The sequence below is a fragment of the Aedes aegypti genome, chromosome 2 (genome assembly GCF_002204515.2).
Source record: "Aedes aegypti strain LVP_AGWG chromosome 2, AaegL5.0 Primary Assembly, whole genome shotgun sequence".
Lineage (NCBI taxonomy): Eukaryota > Metazoa > Arthropoda > Insecta > Diptera > Culicidae > Aedes > Aedes aegypti.
In genome coordinates, this window is record NC_035108.1 from 165,821,325 (window position 1) to 165,839,889 (window position 18,565).

At 38.0% G+C, this 18,565-nt stretch overlaps 1 protein-coding gene and 1 long non-coding RNA gene across 2 annotated transcripts; both read right to left on the reverse strand.

Annotated features, from left to right (window-relative positions):
• Positions 1 to 612: 612 nt before the first annotated feature.
• On the reverse strand, positions 613 to 2,374 carry LOC110676185. Its single transcript, XR_002500145.1, has 3 exons — positions 1,877 to 2,374; positions 1,721 to 1,821; positions 613 to 1,660 (listed from the first exon to the last, which is right to left on the reverse strand). It is a non-coding gene; the product is annotated as an uncharacterized LOC110676185 (long non-coding RNA).
• Positions 2,375 to 12,724: 10,350 nt separating this feature from the next.
• On the reverse strand, positions 12,725 to 18,359 carry LOC5572282 (transmembrane 7 superfamily member 3). The gene is made up of 3 exons (XM_001653917.3): positions 18,069 to 18,359; positions 16,919 to 18,007; positions 12,725 to 13,404 (listed from the first exon to the last, which is right to left on the reverse strand). Exons 1-3 carry the CDS (start codon positions 18,274 to 18,276, stop codon positions 12,863 to 12,865), a joined length of 1,839 nt encoding a protein of 612 aa, XP_001653967.3. The 5' UTR covers positions 18,277 to 18,359; the 3' UTR covers positions 12,725 to 12,862.
• Positions 18,360 to 18,565: the final 206 nt, after the last annotated feature.

The following is an 18,565-nucleotide window of genomic DNA, read 5'->3' on the forward strand; positions in this document are numbered from 1 at the left end:
ACGATGTGCCGCATATCCCAGCGGAGAAAAGCAGAATATTTTCTAAAAATCATCAACAATTTTCAAATAAAGTCGTTTGACATTTGCCAAAATAATTCTTTATATTAAAAACATAATATTGTCGCACCGCCACCAAACCGGATTTCGCCAGTGAGAAAAAACAGGGATTCCTGACAGACCTGCCATTTATTTAAATGAAATATTTATTAAATTTATCAAAAACTCGTTTAAACATTATTTTTAGTAAATCACCAATCAGCCCATGGGCTAACGGAATCATTTTAAAATAAGTGTTAACTGTTAGTCTTCAGTGATATGATTGTTTTGTCTCTTCGAAATCAGGGTGAACAACGGATCCAGCTTTCGGTTGAATCCGATTCGTTTGAATCCATGACCCACTTTATTTTACTAGCGTAAGCGGGGATGCAAAACGGTTCTCGATCGAAAGAGTATTCGGACGTAAACAAGAATAGAGGTGACACATACAACATCGCCACGAAGCCCACTTTTAACTTCTCGATTCTGCCAGGAATTACACAATTGGGTCCTAAAATGTTTAATGAAATCCTGTTTTTATTTAATGACACGCAAGAGCATGGTACTGCAACTATTTTAGCATTTTTTCCCGCTCAAATCATGGCTACACTGAAAACAGCATTGCGGTAAAAATTACCATGTTGATGGTTTAAATTAAATGCACAGCACCACTTTATTTGTGCAGACTACGCAGTGCATTCATTTCGAACTCTTCGTGTCGTTATTTTTACCATGGTGGCAATGCAAGACTGAATCAGTCAAAACTACCATGTTTCATGGTTTTATTGATGACAAATAAAAGTTATTTTTTCAACCATCTCTTGCATTCAAAGTTACGACTATCGTGTAGTAAATTTTACTGATTAGGACATGGTAGCTACGAATACAACTTTCAGTGGAATTTTCAACCAGTAATTGCATTTAAAATAACAAAAGCCATGAAGTGGATTTTACAGAATACATGTATTTATCTAAAATTATTAAATCCTTTATAACGATTCACGCATAATGCATTCAGGTATGCAAATTTGTACAATATACCTATAGAACTGATCTTTATGATCGTCCGATATTTGGAAAATTTGTAATCTGATACATAATGCGTATATCTATACTAAATAATATATATTTTTTTAGTAAATAAATTTTGTATAATTATATTTTTAAGTTTTTGATAATTTGTACACAGTACAAAAAAGTACGGAATGAAATAAAATCTAATCGAATTAACTTAATGATTCTCAGACTTTATAGAACGGAGATGTAGTGACGCGTTGATCAAAGAACTGTTCCAGAACTTGAAGATTTTCCGAAGCCACTAACAGTTGGCGCGATTGGTGCTTAGCTGACTACGCCCGGCTCGTTGGATGTGATGACCGTCCAACTAAAAGCTGCAAAACTTTATCGGGTGGAATGGGTGGTACGCGCTCAAGAGGAATTTACGTTTTTTTGTGGAAGATTCGCTAAGGCTACCGACGTACGAATACTGATCCGATGAGCCTTTCCAGTGGAATAATTCCGGCTCATGGAATCGGATTGAATAGTGGCACAACAGCGCGTGCAAGCATACAACAAAAATATGTATAGCGCCAGCCCACGGTACAGTAAATAAAGTCACCAATGTCTAGAAAATAAAACCATATTATTGATGAAGTTTTAAAACATGTCTAACATGCTAACTTACCTTATACACCAAATTGATCTTCATGATGTGTCAACAATTGAGCTAGAACACCATGGGGAAGCCACTTCCCAATAGTAATTTTCTATGAATTTTATCACGGGCTAAAATAACAAGGAATTATTATGATTTTCCCTATCATATCATAATCATACTTACCATCAATCTCTTGATCCTCATGTATCTCTGATCTGTCGCTACTTTGATGCTTCATTAATTTTTTTTTGCTTTCAATAACAAAGTAAATTATCCACCTAACCATGCGAAAGAACTGATAGGCAAAAATGGCGTCCTTCACTGGGGATGAGCTTGAGATCTTTTTCTAGGTTGCAATTTATACCATGGCCATGGTAAAATCGAGAACATTATTCTTTTCTTATCACTACACATGTAGTCTATTTGACTTCAAAAAGTATAACTTTTGACTATAATAACAAAGTTGAAAGTACACAGTATTATAGTCTTATGACATGGTAATTTCAACAACATTGTTTCCAATATTAATACTATTTCATTTAATTTAAAAATATCTTGGAATAGTTGCGTTAATAACATTGTCATGATTAAGGTTACTACACCATTAGTTTCAGTGTACATCATATTTAAACTTTCATTTAAAAATTTGGTCCATAAATGAACCTTGACACTTTTGATCATGTTTGACGTTCGCTTAATCGACAAAAACACCACAGGGCTTTTAGTTTTAACATCGGGGTGGTTCCTATCTGACATTTTGGAAGGGACATGGAAAGCAAAAAACACCCAAAATCTAAGTTTAAGCCAAGGAATGTGACAAAATCTAAAAAAATGTTTTTTGGACCTAAACAAAAGAAAATCATTAAAAAATTGAGTAGACATGTGTTTTCAGCCTAAACTTAAGCGTTTGGCATTGAAATCGGGACAGGCCTTTAGGACCCTATTGGGTTTATTCTACAACTGGCGGAAGGTGAGAATTGTCGGTGTCGTATAGCGAGGTGACTATTCTCGACTTGACTGAAGTGACTCTCCATTTGATTTACACGGCAAGTCACTTCACTTGAGTCGACAATTGTCACCTCGCTATATGACCGACAATTCGCACCTCACGCCACTCGTAGAATAAACCCAAATTACTTCTAGAAATTTATTTTCAAATTTTGAAAGGATTCCACCAAAGTTTCTTCTTGATTTACCATCAAGGATTTACCTTCGAACTTTCTCAGGAATTTCTCACATATATATATATATATATATTTTTTTTTTTTTTCACACAAATTTTGGCGAATAAGTTCACCATTATTGATAAACAATTTTGCCAGATATTATTTCACGAATGGCTACCAATTTTCAAATAAAATCGTTTGACATTTGCCAAAATAATTCTGTATATTAAAAACATAATTTATTTATTTATTTATTTAGGTTTACATCAACAGACTATGTATAGTCCCAATGATATTAAAAATAAAAACAAAAATGCATATTATATAACAAAACAAACATGGCAAAACATTGAATATAAAAAAGTAAAGATCGTAAAACATTTCAAACTTAAAATATGTCTTCAGTCCCTCCGGCCAGCGAAAAAGCTAGAAAATTTACGACGAAGCATATTTCGTGTCAGATGGAAATCGAAGATCGACGCCACACGATTAAAAACACGTTGCAGACCATGAACAGCATTGCTCAATCCATAATTGGTGCGACGAAATGGAAGCCTCATCATCGAACTATTCCGCAGTGGACGAGGTTGCACGTTCAGATGCATTTGTTGCAGGATAGCTTCGCAATCGATTCTTCCGTTTAGAGTATCGACGACGGTTAAAGCTCTACAAACGTCTCTTCGAATTCGCAAAGGTTGCAAGTCGATCAGTTGGCAGCGGCTCTCGTAACTCGGAAGGCGTAAAGGGTCTCTCCAAGGTAGCCTCCGAAGTGCAAAACGAAGAAATCTCCGTTGAACTGATTCGATTCGCTCGCATCCGTTGTTGTAGTTCGGACTCCAGACCGCAGACCCATATTCCAATGTTGCTCGAACGAGGGAACAGTATAACGCTTTCAGGCAATAGATGTCGGTAAAGTTCTTTGCAGTTCTAAAGACGAAGCCAAGCGTTCTTGATGCTTTATCGACAATATAAGCGATATGATGGGAGAATGTCAGTTGCGAATCCAACAAAACACCCAAATCCTTAACGCACTGCACTCGTTCGATTGGCGTATCAAAAATGCTATACTCGAAGATTATCGGCTGTTTCTTCCGTGAAAAAGTGATTACGGAGCACTTTGCTGGATTGACGACTAGTCGGTTGAGATCACACCATCCAGCGAAGACGTTTATCTGGTCCTGGAGATAACGGCAATCTTCAATTGAGCATATTCGCAGAAAAATTTTTAGGTCGTCTGCGAACGTCAGTCGACGCCCTTCCACAACAAAGTGTACGTCGTTAAAATACAAAAGGAAAATCAACGGACTCAGATGACTGCCTTGTGGTATGCCTGATGACGCGTAAAAGCAGGGTGATCGATATTCTCCTAAAGCTACCACTAATTGACGATCGGTGAGGTAAGAGCGGAACCATCTCAAAAGGCTACCTCCAACTCCAAGCCTATCGAGTTTGGCGATTGCAATTTCGTGGTTTAGCTTATCGAATGCCGCAGATAGATCGGTGTAAATCACATCCGTCTGGGCCCGAACATTCATACTCTCAGTGATGTACGACGTAAGGCATAGCAGGTTGGTAGTAGTAGAACGACCGATAGTGAATCCATGTTGATCAGCACTCAAATACTGTCTGCAGTGTGCGCTTAGCGAATCCATGACCACCAGCTCGAACAGCTTAGCTACAGCATTCAACGATGTAATCCCACGATAGTTGTTAACGTCACGCTTGCTTCCTTTCTTATACACGGGAAACATTTCGGCTGTTTTCCAGCAAGTCGGAAATGTACCGCTGGTTAGCGAAAGCTGAAATACCTTGAGAAGCGGTTCCAACAAGCTGCCAATCATTCTTTTCACAAAAGCAGCTGGAACACCGTCTGGCCCCGGCTTGAACGAAGTTTTGAGCTGTGATGCCGCTTTCGAGATCGTTTCTTGAGTAAGGTGTATGCTGCTAAGCGTTTGATTAGCCAAAGGCACATTGTTAGCCGCGGAATTGATGGAATCGACGGAAAGTTGTTCGTTTACAAACACACTTGCAAACTTGTTTGAGAACAGATTGCAGATTTCCTCTAGGTTAGACCCAGTAGTGCCGTTGAATGTCATGGATGATGGCAAACCAACTTCCTTCCGCTGTTCGTTCACATAATTCCAGAAGGATTTGGGATGCAATTTTAGTCGGCGTTGTATTTTACTCTGATGACGATGAAAACAGAAACGACTCAAACGCTTGTATTCATAGTTGAGTCTAACGTAGTAGCATTTCGATGACCATGTGCGAAATTTGGTAAACCGTCTGAGCGCTGCTTTCTTCTTCCTCTTCAGCAAAAGAAGATCGTTGGTCATCCACGGAACACGTGAATCGGTCCGAATGACTTTTTTAGGAACGTGCCTCTCAATGACATATGCCAGGACGTGAGAGAAGGTTAGTGCTGCGTTATTGACATCCGTTATATCTAGAATGCAATCCCAATCTGTCTCGGACAACAATTCAGCTATACTATGGATATCAGCTTTGCGAAAGTCATATGCAACAACCAATGGACTAGAGATGAAATCACGAACAACATTGGTTTCGATGGCGACTACTAGCGGCGGATGATGAGAAACAACCTTGACCAAAGGTGCAGGGGCCGTCGATATGAAAGGAGCAGTATCACGACCACTCACGAAACAGAGATCCAGGTAGCGGCCATTTTCGTTCATCACGTGGTTGATCTGAGCCAGAGTAGCAGTACTGTAACAATCAAGAAGATTGACAGCATCAACGTGAAGCGAAGTGCGTTGATAATCGGGACACAGAAAACCACTGTGAGTTGGAGTCCATGCGATGTCTGGCAAGTTAAAATCACCAAGAACGATCATTTCGTCACTAGGGGTGGCATATTCCGAGACGACGGCGATTGATTGACAGTGCGTGTTGATGTAATCCATATCACGAGTCCGGTCCGGAGGGATGTATACCACGCATAGATAGAGTTTGCGGTCGCTAAGCTGAATAGCCACCCAAACTTGTTCCACAGAAATCCAGGATTCGTTTTCGATTAGACTTGCTTTAAGCCGGGTATGGACTCCCACAAGCACGCCACCTCCAACCGTTTTGCAGCTGTTATTCGTATTTCTATCGCAGCGGAATACCTCGTATCCTTCTCCAAAAATGTAGCTCGAAACTGTTCGAGAATCAAGCCACGTTTCGGTCAAGACTATGACATCATAGCCGTGGTCCAAAAAGGCTAAATGATAGTCGTCTATCAGACCGTTCATTCCTCCAACATTTTGATAGTAAATTATGACGTCGGATGCAGTTTGTTGAGCAGCGGCCGCACTGGAAATGGGATTACTATCAGGTGCGGAAGCATTGGATTGCGGATGGTACTTGCCGACATTCGGACTTCGGAAGACCCCGTCACCCACCCCAAGCACAGGACCGGGACGGCTGCAGGTCGCTGGCTGGAGAGGCTCGACTGTGTTGGGAGGATCAGGGGCTTCCTTAGTGCCGACGGTGATTTTGCGTCCCGGTGATGAAATATCTCCATTAGAGGAAAGCAGTTGAACGGAACGGTGAAGCGACTGTTGCGTGAAAGAAGTAACTCCATTCCATGGAAAAGAGCGTTCAGGTTGGCTGGAAACCGAAAAACTATCAGGCGATGCAGAATTCTTTATTTGATCATACTTGCCGATATTAGGAGTTCGGAAGGAGATATAGGCCTATTCTCATGACGTTTGAAAACAGCTGATCGGGAAGCTCTTTGACTGTTCTTCTATGAAAATGACAGCCTCGTGTATGCACCGGTCCTCCACCGATGTAAACAAATTCATAGACGGACCTGTCACATGAAAAGGACTATAGGGTCCTAAAGGCCTGTCCCGATTTCAATGCCAAACGCTTAAGTTTAGGCTGAAAACACATGTCTACTCAATTTTTTAATGATTTTCTTTTGTTTAGGTCCAAAAAACATTTTTTTAGATTTTGTCACATTCCTTGGCTTAAACTTAGATTTTGGGTGTTTTTTGCTTTCCATGTCCCTTCCAAAATGTCAGATAGGAACAACCCCGATGTTAAAACTAAAAGCCCTGTGGTGTTTTTGTCGATTAAGCGAACGTCAAACATGATCAAAAGTGTCAAGGTTCATTTATGGACCAAATTTTTAAATGAAAGTTTAAATATGATGTAGCCATGATTTGAGCGGGAAAAAATGCTAAAATAGTTGCAGTACCATGCTCTTTCGTGTCATTAAACATTTTAGGACCCAATTGTAGCACCGCCACCAAACCGGTTTTCGCCAGTGAGACTCGCGGCGCGCCTCAACTCGCCGCTTTTTTAAAATCTTACGATTTTTATGAACACAGCCCACTATTTACATATTAGCTGCGCCGCACGGGGCGCGAGAAAACAATAATTATAAATAAATGTTGGTCTTGATTTCTACCGGACACATAATACCCTCACGGTGGTTTGCGAATACCCTTTTAAGGGTAAAAAATTACTCGTTTTGAAATAGAACGGATATCTGTCACAAAATGGGTGAATTCAGATATGTTAAACGGGTAAATAAATACCCATTTTAGACAAGCAACGGCACTTTAAAAATGAGTGTTTTTAAACCCATTTATGGGTGAAAAAAATGTTGGGATTCATTTCATAGTCGTTGGCCGCAGCTGCATGCAATTTCGGATTTTTAAATAATTATTAATATATCCATTGGTATAACCTTTGTGTACACCATGTATTCACGTTGAAGGAATTAGAGAAGCGGTAAGTTTTGAACGCACATGCTATTATTCAGATAAACTGATTGCCTGATTGCTTACAAAAATTCGAAACTTCCAGGTAGTCTCGTTGTTTCTGCCGCAGACATCTGCTATGACCAGTGACCAGAAAAAAGGAGAGATTGCTGCTGGAATATAAACGTATCATTATTTTGACTATGTTTAAAAAACAATGAATTCCTTGAATAAAAACATTTTGACATTTTTAGTTTGTTAATTTCATTATAATGTTCAGATTCATATTGAGGTTATAATCATACATATTTATCATTCACAAAATGGGTAAATTTTTACCCTTTTTATAGCGCAAGCGCGATTTACAAAATGGGTAAAAATTTACCCATCCTTTGACATAGACTGCGTTTACCCGTTAATGAGTAAACAGGGTTTACTCATTAAATGGGGAGAGGCACTTCTAGCGGAAATGGGTATTTTTTTACCCATTAAAGGGTATTCTCAAACCACCGTGCTGATCCGCTCAACAGGTATTTTTGTGTGTTCCAATGGAGTTCTGCACTGTTTTGATTTAGTATAGAAGTTTGACATTTACAGGCCTTGTTGTTTACTAATTTCATGGAGGAGTGAGAAAGAAGGTAGATTTTTGTGCAGAGCCCCATAACCGCTCATGCAAAAAAGAAAAGAAAATAATAAAATTTCAAAACATTGTCGATTTTTATATTCAGCCTTCTTGATTGTTGTTGTAGCAATGGTTTAACCATAAATGATATCAGGGTGAATAACGAAATTTGAAATAATGCGTATTTTAATATGTTCGTCATAAAATCTGGTAACCGTGAGCTGAAATAGGAACGCTTAGATGCAGTAACAAACAAATGTATTTAATTATATTTTCGTGAAAGTTTTTCAAATTCATTTTATTTTTCCGAAGATTACCTATATTTTGAACAACATCGTGACATAAAAAGTATTAATCGACTCAATAGTTTTATAATAAACATTTGAACACCTTCTTCTTCTTATTCTTGTCATTACGTCCTCATTGGGGCAGACCCTGCTTCTCAACTTAGTGTTCAATGAGCACTTCCACAGTTATGGCCGGTACGCTGATCATAAGTACTGTGCAAAATGATAGGACAAGAAACGGTCAAGGAATGATTCCGCTACCGAAATTACTTGAGCTGTACGAGAAGTAGAGCTGATATTATGACGTCGGTAACGCCTTCTGTACAAATCAAATGGAGTTGCCACTTTTCCGTACGGAAAAATGTGCCGCTCAATTATTCCGCAAATAAAAGTGACACTTCGCTCGCTCAAAATTACATTGGTAAAAAAGATAAATTTTACTTGAGCACTTTACGTTTCAGGTGCATACTGCGCATTATAACCTATACTTTCTGTGCCACATAACGCATAAGATCCGCGGAATCTGGTGCACTGATGGTATTCGTGTTTGACATTAAAATCTAATGAATCATGGGTAAATCAATTGTATTTTTATTTTATTTTTTTTGAAATGTTATATGTCATTAATATTTCGTTTATTTTGTTTTTGATCGGTCGCTATTCGGCCGAATAACAGATTTCATTGTACGGCAGATCGGTCAGCCGAAACTTTGATAGTTTTTGGAAGAAAATCTAATTATTTCTGCATTCTGTTTAGAAGGTAGTTATTTTTTTTATTTCTAAAGCAAGTTACAATAACATCTGAATTATAGATTGCAGTGGAAAGATTGCATAACTAGGTATTCATTTTCAGGCTGTGTAGGCTAAAGCATTACGACTTGTGGTATCTTGTATAAATGAACCTTGGTAGACAAGGTAAATACATCTCGTTACTGGGTAAAGGGTTGTCTTATTGTTTAATTGAAAGAAAATCTTACAATTATCGAGGCCTGATATAATTGAATTGAAAACCGTGCTAAAATCGAGCGTGACATACCGTAAGGACGCCATTCACCGCTCATTTAACAGAATTTCAACATGTAATACTCTGTCAAAAATCGGCTGTTTGATATTTTCCACAACTTTTTGCACTAGATGCAAGATTCAACATTTGTTTTTGTTGGAAAAAAGTTGAAATGTGAAAAATGTATAATAGTACTGAATGACATGTATGCCAATGATACATGTGTAGGGCGCCATTCACCGCTCATCCGAAATATGAGGCCCTACATACAGCACTAATTGGAATTAATTTACTTTCATTAGCTGATTGTATTCCTTGTACTTTAGTACAACAACATATTGAACCGTGACAGCTAAGAAGCATTTTTGGATTTTCCATAATAAAATCATTGTTAAACTCATGTTTACCGCCTAAAACAGATGTAGCACAGATTGTTTTAAAGTGTTTTAAATATGCTAAAATCTCATTAAATTTTTATATGCGAATATAAACACTTAAATGTTTTCAATTGTAACGAAAATAGCTCTGACATGAAGTGTCGAACTCTCTACTTTTGAATTCGTTTTATGTTACATCATTTAGAATGTTGTGGCTGTGGGTCCCGCATTATCAAAGTTACCCGCATTGTTAGGCTGACCATACGTACCGTATTTAACGGGACAGTACCGTTTTAATCCCCTCGACGGACTGTCCCGTCGTTTTATGGAAAATGCTCGAATTGTCCCGTATTTTGGGAAATGGAGAATTGGCACATAATTTTCAACACCAGTAAAAAAATAACAACATAACAAATAGTTTTTAGAAATATATCAGAGTTTATTGTCTTACTCATCTATTTTCCAAGCAATTATTAGTTTCTCAAACAGAGTTAAACTTGATCCGTACATGCTTCTGCTTAACATTTTGCGTTTCTTTACTCATACTTATGTCACATTTTGGTGGATTTCCAAAATACGGATTTTCATAAGATAATTATTCATATAATACCTAAAATGAAAAAGAACAACTATGTGTTTACTTCTGATACGCAATTGATTGGATTAAGTAACTGTTTAAAAAGTGGATATTTCAATAAAGTAATGAAATGTTAGAAAAATTCACGTATGAATTTGAAAAATTGAAAAGTGTAAAGATTTTTTTTAGGAAATTCTTAAAAAACGCTGCTCCTCGGAAATCAAAGAATGATCTTCAAGGTCCTTATGTGATTTTTATTGAATCATACAGACATGTAGCTTGGGGTTGCATAATCTGGTTCTGCTGGTTCTTTCCCTCGAATGGCGGTTTCCCGAATGTCGTTCTCTCAACGCCAGTTCTCAGAATACTAGTTCCCCGAAAACCCCGTTTCCCCGAATAGCTCAGTTCTCCGACAAGTTTTAACACTCATAATTGTCATAACCTTTTGCATTTCAAGGTGGTGGACAATATGTATTTTGGCAATATGTATTTAGTCGAGAATGATCAAATATCTCCATCTTTGGTAGCTTATCGATCTTTCTAATTCAACACTATCTCAATACCCGAGCGGAAGCAAAGTTCTGATCATTAAATCGAGATATTGATATGATTGACACAAGAGATAAAAGATCTGAAGATAATATCAAAATTTTATTCCTGGAACTTCTGAGCCATAGCTAAATTTGATGTTAGAAGATCTAAAGAAATAGCTCGCTGATATTGGTGAGATCTTATAAAAGCTAAATATGACATGCTAATAGTATTCCAGGAGTAAATTTTAGATATTATTTTCGGATCTTTTATCTCTTATATCCATCAAGTTAATATCACTTTTGTATGTCCATATCAAAACTTGCTATTACTTAGCTTTTTTTCGCCTGCTTGGGTAAAGACTATTTCATGGCTTCGGAGAAACGGGCCATTCGGGGAACTGGATTTCGGGGAAAAGTAGCAATCGCATAATCTATGTCTTTTAAAATTGTCCCGTTTTTATCTGGTTGGCTTATGGTCAGCCTACGCATTGTCTAAGATACCCTGTTTAACGGTACATCTCTACTCATCAATAGTGGAACCTTATACGAAATATTTACGTACTAATGTAAATTTTTGTATTCTAACTTGTATCTAACATATCAAGTTATTCACCATCGTTCTTGTTTACGGTGTATCCAACGTTTTAATCGGTTCCACGGCATTTGAAATTGAAATGTAAAACGGTTTTAATCGAAATAGCATTAGAGCGGAAAAACAGAATTGGGATGATTATCATTCATCCGAATTGAAAATAATTTATTGTAAAACTAGTCTGCCCATAACTGCATAACAGTCACATTCGACAATTTTAACAATTTGGAGTTAATACCGGGGAGAGTCATCAAATGACAAATACTTTCGATCAACTTACTGAAATCTCTGAGATTGTTCTAGAAAATTCGAAAAAAATACCAAGTTGTTTTGTCACATTGGTAATTATAACCGCATAACAGTCACATTGAGATTATACATGCGCTTAGTAATGTAATAGCAATGAAATTTACATCAGAAATATTTTTTGACTATTCACCTAATATGCAATATTAGCTGTACACACTTTCAGCCTCAAATAAGCATTTTTGAGTTCTTAGGAATTTTTATAAATTTTAGTTTCTTCCCATACTGCCACAAAACGCACACTTGGTGCTCCGTTTACTCAATGCCTACTTTTGTCGAATGTTACAAATATGCAGTTATGGGCAGTAGTGGTCCCGGCAAACTTCGTTTTGCCATCAAGTAGGCTATTGGAAAACGTCAAGAAATTCCTCATACAAATTACACCTTAGTCTTCTCCCGTTTTCCCGATAAATCCGGAGACTTTCCTACATTTTTTCTTCGCACGAACACGTCGCATCCCTTGAGGAGTGCAACAGTGAAAATCTTGCGGTAATCCGTTGGACCGTTCTCAAGCCATTTCGTGACATACAAACACCACTCCATTTTTATTTATATAGATAGAAGATAGATTACAACAAGAACCAAACAACCAAGTGTGCTCATCTTGTACCGTCTACCCATAATCCGTTTTGATATAGATAGGCAAATATATTTGGTATACGAAACCTGTAACTTCGATTGCGAAAATTTGCTCAGTTTTTAAATAATAGAATGAGCGGTGGTTGACGCCTAGTCTGTATATTTGAATAAAGCAAATAAAGTTCATGTTATCACATCAATTGGCGAAACTACCCCAACTACTCTTGAACCTCGTTTTGAAAATTTGTGATATTTAAAAATAGAACAAGAACGATTTATCATATCAAGAAAAGTTTATTTTTCAAGCATAATTAGTAATTTTAAAATATTACGATTTATAAATTTACCGAAAAAATGAGATTATATATTTGGTATGTATATATGAAGATCAAAAAGCAAAACTCTATTCTAACTAGGTAGGAACTCTTTGCCTTCGAAATTTCCGTAGACGATCGAAAAATCTAGCGTTCGTCGCGGGTGACTCGAAAACATCATCGTCACCGCTTGTCCAGCGAGTAATTGTCGGATGATCGTACGTGAAAGCGTCGTCCGCTAGAATTGCAAGGCTGGTTCTCGATCCATGATTTCCACACGGAATCCAGAATCCTCTGGGCACGACTTGATTTTCCCGAAGCCGACAGCGAACTCTCAAGTAAATGCATATCGAAAGAATGATGGCAAAGCTTGCACATGCCATGATTTCGTTTATGTCTAGTGTCGAATCTGAAAGGACGGTTTGGTAGTTATCCTCGTAGACGCCATGGTACAAATTGCGAAGGGAGTAATGTAGACGAGCGCTGAACACAACGTTGACTCCGTAGAACAATGCAACAGCCCCGAAGAGAAAACTGTTTGCCAGGAGAAATGCCGGTATGGATGTTAACAGCAATCCTAAACCGACGCCACATAGAAGCAATATGAGAGTCACATAGAGATGAATGAAAAGATTTCCGTCTGTAAAAAAGAGTAACATTAGAACATGTTTAAATTATTAGATAAAATCGATAACCATTAGGATTATACATATAAAAAAAACACAAATTTGAATGAATCCAATCAGATCATTTTGAGGTTAACTACGTCTTACTGCAATAAACTGGGTGTCAATTGAAAATCTAAAATTTTGCAACCGTCACGAAATTATGTAAGATTTTGAACGCTAATAACTCAGGCATTTATCGATAGATCGGAAAATTATACAACAATTTTCTATTGATTATCGACAATAAACTATTGAAATTTGGGAAAATGTTGACCCCTTTCTTACGCAACCAATCACCTTCAACAAGTTTTTCACGCTTCTTTTCCGTTCTGCTTCGCACCATAAAAGCAGACCGATTCCTGCTTCTTCGTTCATTTTTCTTTTTGCCGTCAGACTGTGAACATGGTCGGCGAGCTAGTCTCGAGCAAGGTGTGTGCATTTTACTCTGTAGCCAGAGTAAGGTGTAATCACTTGACGAAAGCGGCTAGGAGGCCATCTTTAACTTGCTGGCCGTTTTGTTTACAAACATTACTGCCTTGCCTGGATGATGCTGAAACTGAAACTAACTGTGCTGCCATCAGTGCGAACGAAATTGTCAAAAAAGAAAGAAAGGAGTAGGGCCGACCAGATTAGAATAATTCTGGACAACACTGTTTCTCCAACCGATCAGGAGCAAGGGTGGAACTGGCGGCTCTTTATTGCTACCTCGACGTGTCGCTGGTTCTAAAATGTAAACAACCATACAAAATAACGACCTAACAATGGTGACGGCGTAATCAATTTTCTCGCAAACATCTTTTTTGGGAATTGGGTCCTAAAATGTTTAATGAAATCTTGTTTTTATTTAATGACACGAAAGAGCATGGTACTGCAACTATTTTAGCATTTCTTCCCGCTCAAATCATGGCTACATCATATTTAAACTTTCATTTAAAAATTTGGTCCATAAATGAACCTTGACACTTTTGATCATGTTTGACGTTCGCTTAATCGACAAAAACACCACAGGGCTTTTAGTTTTAACATCGGGGTTGTTCCTATCTGACATTTTGGAAGGGACATGGAAAGCAAAAAACACCCAAAATCTAAGTTTAAGCCAAGGAATGTGACAAAATCTAAAAAAATGTTTTTTGGACCTAAACAAAAGAAAATCATTAAAAAATTGAGTAGACATGTGTTTTCAGCCTAAACTTAAGCGTTTGGCATTGAAATCAGGACAGGCCTTTAGGACCCTATTTAGCAGAATTTTCTGATTAAATTGCCAACAGCGCACTGCAGTAGCACGTAGAAAATAACTGCTTGCAAACAATTTCTTTCAAGCGCATTGATTACCTGTAATTTTGCGAAGAATGATTTTTACTTTTCCGCGTTAAGCCTTAAAACTGGTTCTGGACTTAGGTTGGCGGCTTTTCAATTTTACTCCCAGTTGACAGCCGCCCTCCACCCTTGATCAGGAGTGAATCTCTCGACTACCTGTCTCAGATGTGTGTAAACAAAACGGCCAGCCCTTCCTCACCTACCCTGTATGGTTTTCTCCACAAATAATAGGACACCTTAGAGAATTGAACTCGTCTTGGTCTCGAGTGCCTTTCGCATTCTCAGCTCTGTTTTTAATACGACACGTATGGAACAAAACAACACGCATATTGAAACCGCCGCGACTAAAGCCGCTTGTTGGAGCGCCCATCGTCATCGCCACCGCAAACCTCATTGAGCGAGGAGGATTTCAACCAGTGCGCCGTCAAAATGTGACCGTGTTACGCAAATTCAACAATTAAATCGGTCCTATCCAGGGCCAACAAATGTGTACTAAAGAGTTATTTGTGTAATATCTCTAAATGTGGTTACCACATACGGTATCTGATTTATGACGAATAATTGACAATACGGCAATTTGACGATGTTTCCCAGGACGCTGCTGCAGTGCTGTCGGGATGCAAACAGCATAATGCTCATCTTGTATATCCCTTTCCAAGACATCAGGTTCATATAGCCTATTTCTCTGATAAGAAAACGAAGAATATGAAAGGTTTAGCGAAAAAATACGCGTTCTAGTGAGACTCGAACTCACGACTCCGTGTACGCTATCCAATTTTTTTTATCAAACATATTTTTTGGCAGTTTTTGGCATGTCAATAATTTTTAATTTGAACTTATTCTTCTAAGAGTAAGTTTAAAGTACATAATAGTTTCTGAAATATTAAGTACTTACGTTTTTGAGAAAAACTAAACAGAGTAATAGCATTTCTGATTTTTATCTTCCAAAACCATGTCCTAAACTCGTGAAATATCCTAAAATCTTAAAAATATTTTTTACTTAAAAAATCTGTGATCTGTGATCACAGATACACTACCGTGCATAAGTTTGGGTTCACCCCCTAAAAACATGCAGAAGTGTTCTGTCCATATCTCTGTGATTACACGTCCAATTGAAACTCTCTAAGTCGCATTCGAAAGGCAAAGAATTATTCTTACTTCGTATTTATTTCTTCAAAAACATTATTTTAATTTTGTCTAATAAATTTTTACTTAAAGTTGTGACATTTTTCAAAAAACACACTGCAAAAATCATATCTAATTTCCTCAGCATTGGGTCGACCAAAATTTCAAATCAAAGTGTCATTAGAATCTTTATCTTATATTCTTTGAAGAGACCCCACGAAATTTTGGCGGAAAAATCTGAAAAGTATTCAAAATCAATGAAACAGTCAGTCAAATCATCGTGCACAAGTTTGGGTTAAGTCAAGAACAGGAAAAATTCTGTGTAATTACAGATAAATTGTGTATGTGGCATCACTGGTTGAGCTTTCAGTGCGGTCGTCCACTCTACGAGCATACCACTCTTCGAGCATACCTCCTTCATTTTTTTCCGAAATGGTTTTGTTGAGATTTCTCTAGAAGATATGTCAGATATGGTTATCCGCCGAGAATTCCTGCTATCTGAAGATAGCAATTCATTAAACACATTTGAAGGAAATAAGTCACGGGTTTCAACCAAACTAATCAAATACCTCACGCATAGAATAAAGTCATTTTTTCTCAAATTATATCAGAGTTATCAACGCAAACAAAGACGTTCTGCCAAAAACTTTTGTTTGATGTTTTGCTGAGAAATCACCAGGAATCCGTTTCTTGAATTTTAGATGTCAATGTTGAAAATAATGATTGTCTTTAAAAAAAAAACAAAAATTCTTACTTCTTGCTGTTTTAGTTGAAGAAGACTATATGATGATAATTGATACATGATCAATTGTGTGAAAATAGTGACTTTTTGATGAAAATAGAGATTTTTAGTGACCAGGTCGAAAACAGTGACCATGTCACTAAAAAGCACTGTCATAACATTTCAATCGCGATGCGCACACTCTCGACAAAAACAATCGCCCCTAAATGTTACACGGTTGTTTGGGGCCCCAAATTGATCCGAAAAAAATCCTTGATTAAAGTAAAATGCTTACAATTACCCAACCTAAAAACCATACTTACAAAACCCATAATAGATAATGCTGCATATCATATAGCCCACGATAACGTTGCATATGAGAATGGTAGCTATGGGGCAATATATCGCTATAACGGTGAACAGCACGGCACATGTGATGGTCCCCAATACCAGCATCGCGACGAGTTCCGTGTGCGTTACGGGCAAGTTCCAAGCCTGGACAAATTTCATTGTTCCGATCAGGCCAACAATCCCTCCGCATATCAAAGCTTTAACAACATGTGGACAAAAGCCAATGATGATTTCCGCTGCCATTATAATGGTTATAATCAATCCTACGATCCGAATAGGAATGTTGAACTCATAGCAGCCTCCGATGTTGAGAAACGGTTGGCAAGCGTAGGAGTGGACCGGAACATACGCGGCAAATCCTCGATGAACCGGGTCTATGACCACCGTAACAAATACCATGCCACGGCCTATTTGCCGATCGTAGATCCGCTTGATACTTGGCATAGCAGTAGTCAAATTATTCAACCGACCGGATGCCTTTGCGTTTGCATAGCTGATCAAATTGCGTATGTAGTTGAAATAGGTCTTCTGGGAAAAATCGTAGGACGGCATCGATAGATAGTAAGATTCGTATCTCAGCTCGGCTTTGCCACAACTCTCATTGAATTGCCTTGCCACGGATGCAGGGGGCGTATCAACCTCGATAGTTGATTCCAGTAAAGTTAAATTCATCACTGGAGATACTTCCACTGGAAATTCCATATTACAACCTCCCGGCAACGGGGCAGTCTTATTGTACAGCATTAGAACTAAAGAAATCCATATGTCCTCATGGGGATTCGTATTGATGGCATACAGATTGCCATCCTGGTTCAAGATCAACCCGACATTCAATCCGGTCAGATGGCTTCCGTCTATAATGGTTTTCGTGTAGCTGAGTGTTACGTTGAATTCGTAAGCATTGACCTGTATCAATGCAAATCCGACGTTGTTCCCATTCCGGGCCATATTAACCAGCTGGATTTGCATGTTGGAATACGCCGGAAGCACTATCTCCCGATAATCATTGATATCATTGATTTTGATGTGTTTCGGAACAGTGACCTGAACCACATTATAAGCTGAAAGAGAAGTTAGTGTATATTTTAACTATGACTATTAAGATGATAATCAAAAACTTACTGAACTGTGGCTGCTCCGCAAAAGATTCATCAAATACTCCTCCATCAGTATTTACGGAATTGGTTGAGATGACTTTGCTCCAAAGTGGTTCCGGTTGTACACTATTTGGCGAATACGATGTAGTGTTTGCGGCATGAGTGGATATCGCGCTGCATAACAGCACAACGGAAATCACAGTAAGATCACGATAACTGTTGAAACTATTCATTTAATTTTAGAAATATTTTTCAAGAAACTCAAATCCAAGGAACATCATCGAACAAAAAAAAATCAACAATAAATAAATAAAGCACAACAAAAGCTCTTTTTCAGTGACAGATTGTAAATGCCTTTTCAGCAGTGATGCCATGTGCACATTTCCATTTGTTCCAAAGGCCTCGCAGGGCCGGTTCACAAATCTGCACAAATGTTTGAAAAGGGTCCAAGAGGTCTTGAGCCTTTTTTCAGAGACGTTGTTGTTGAGCCCTTTTTAGCCCGCCCACGCAAACTAACCCCAC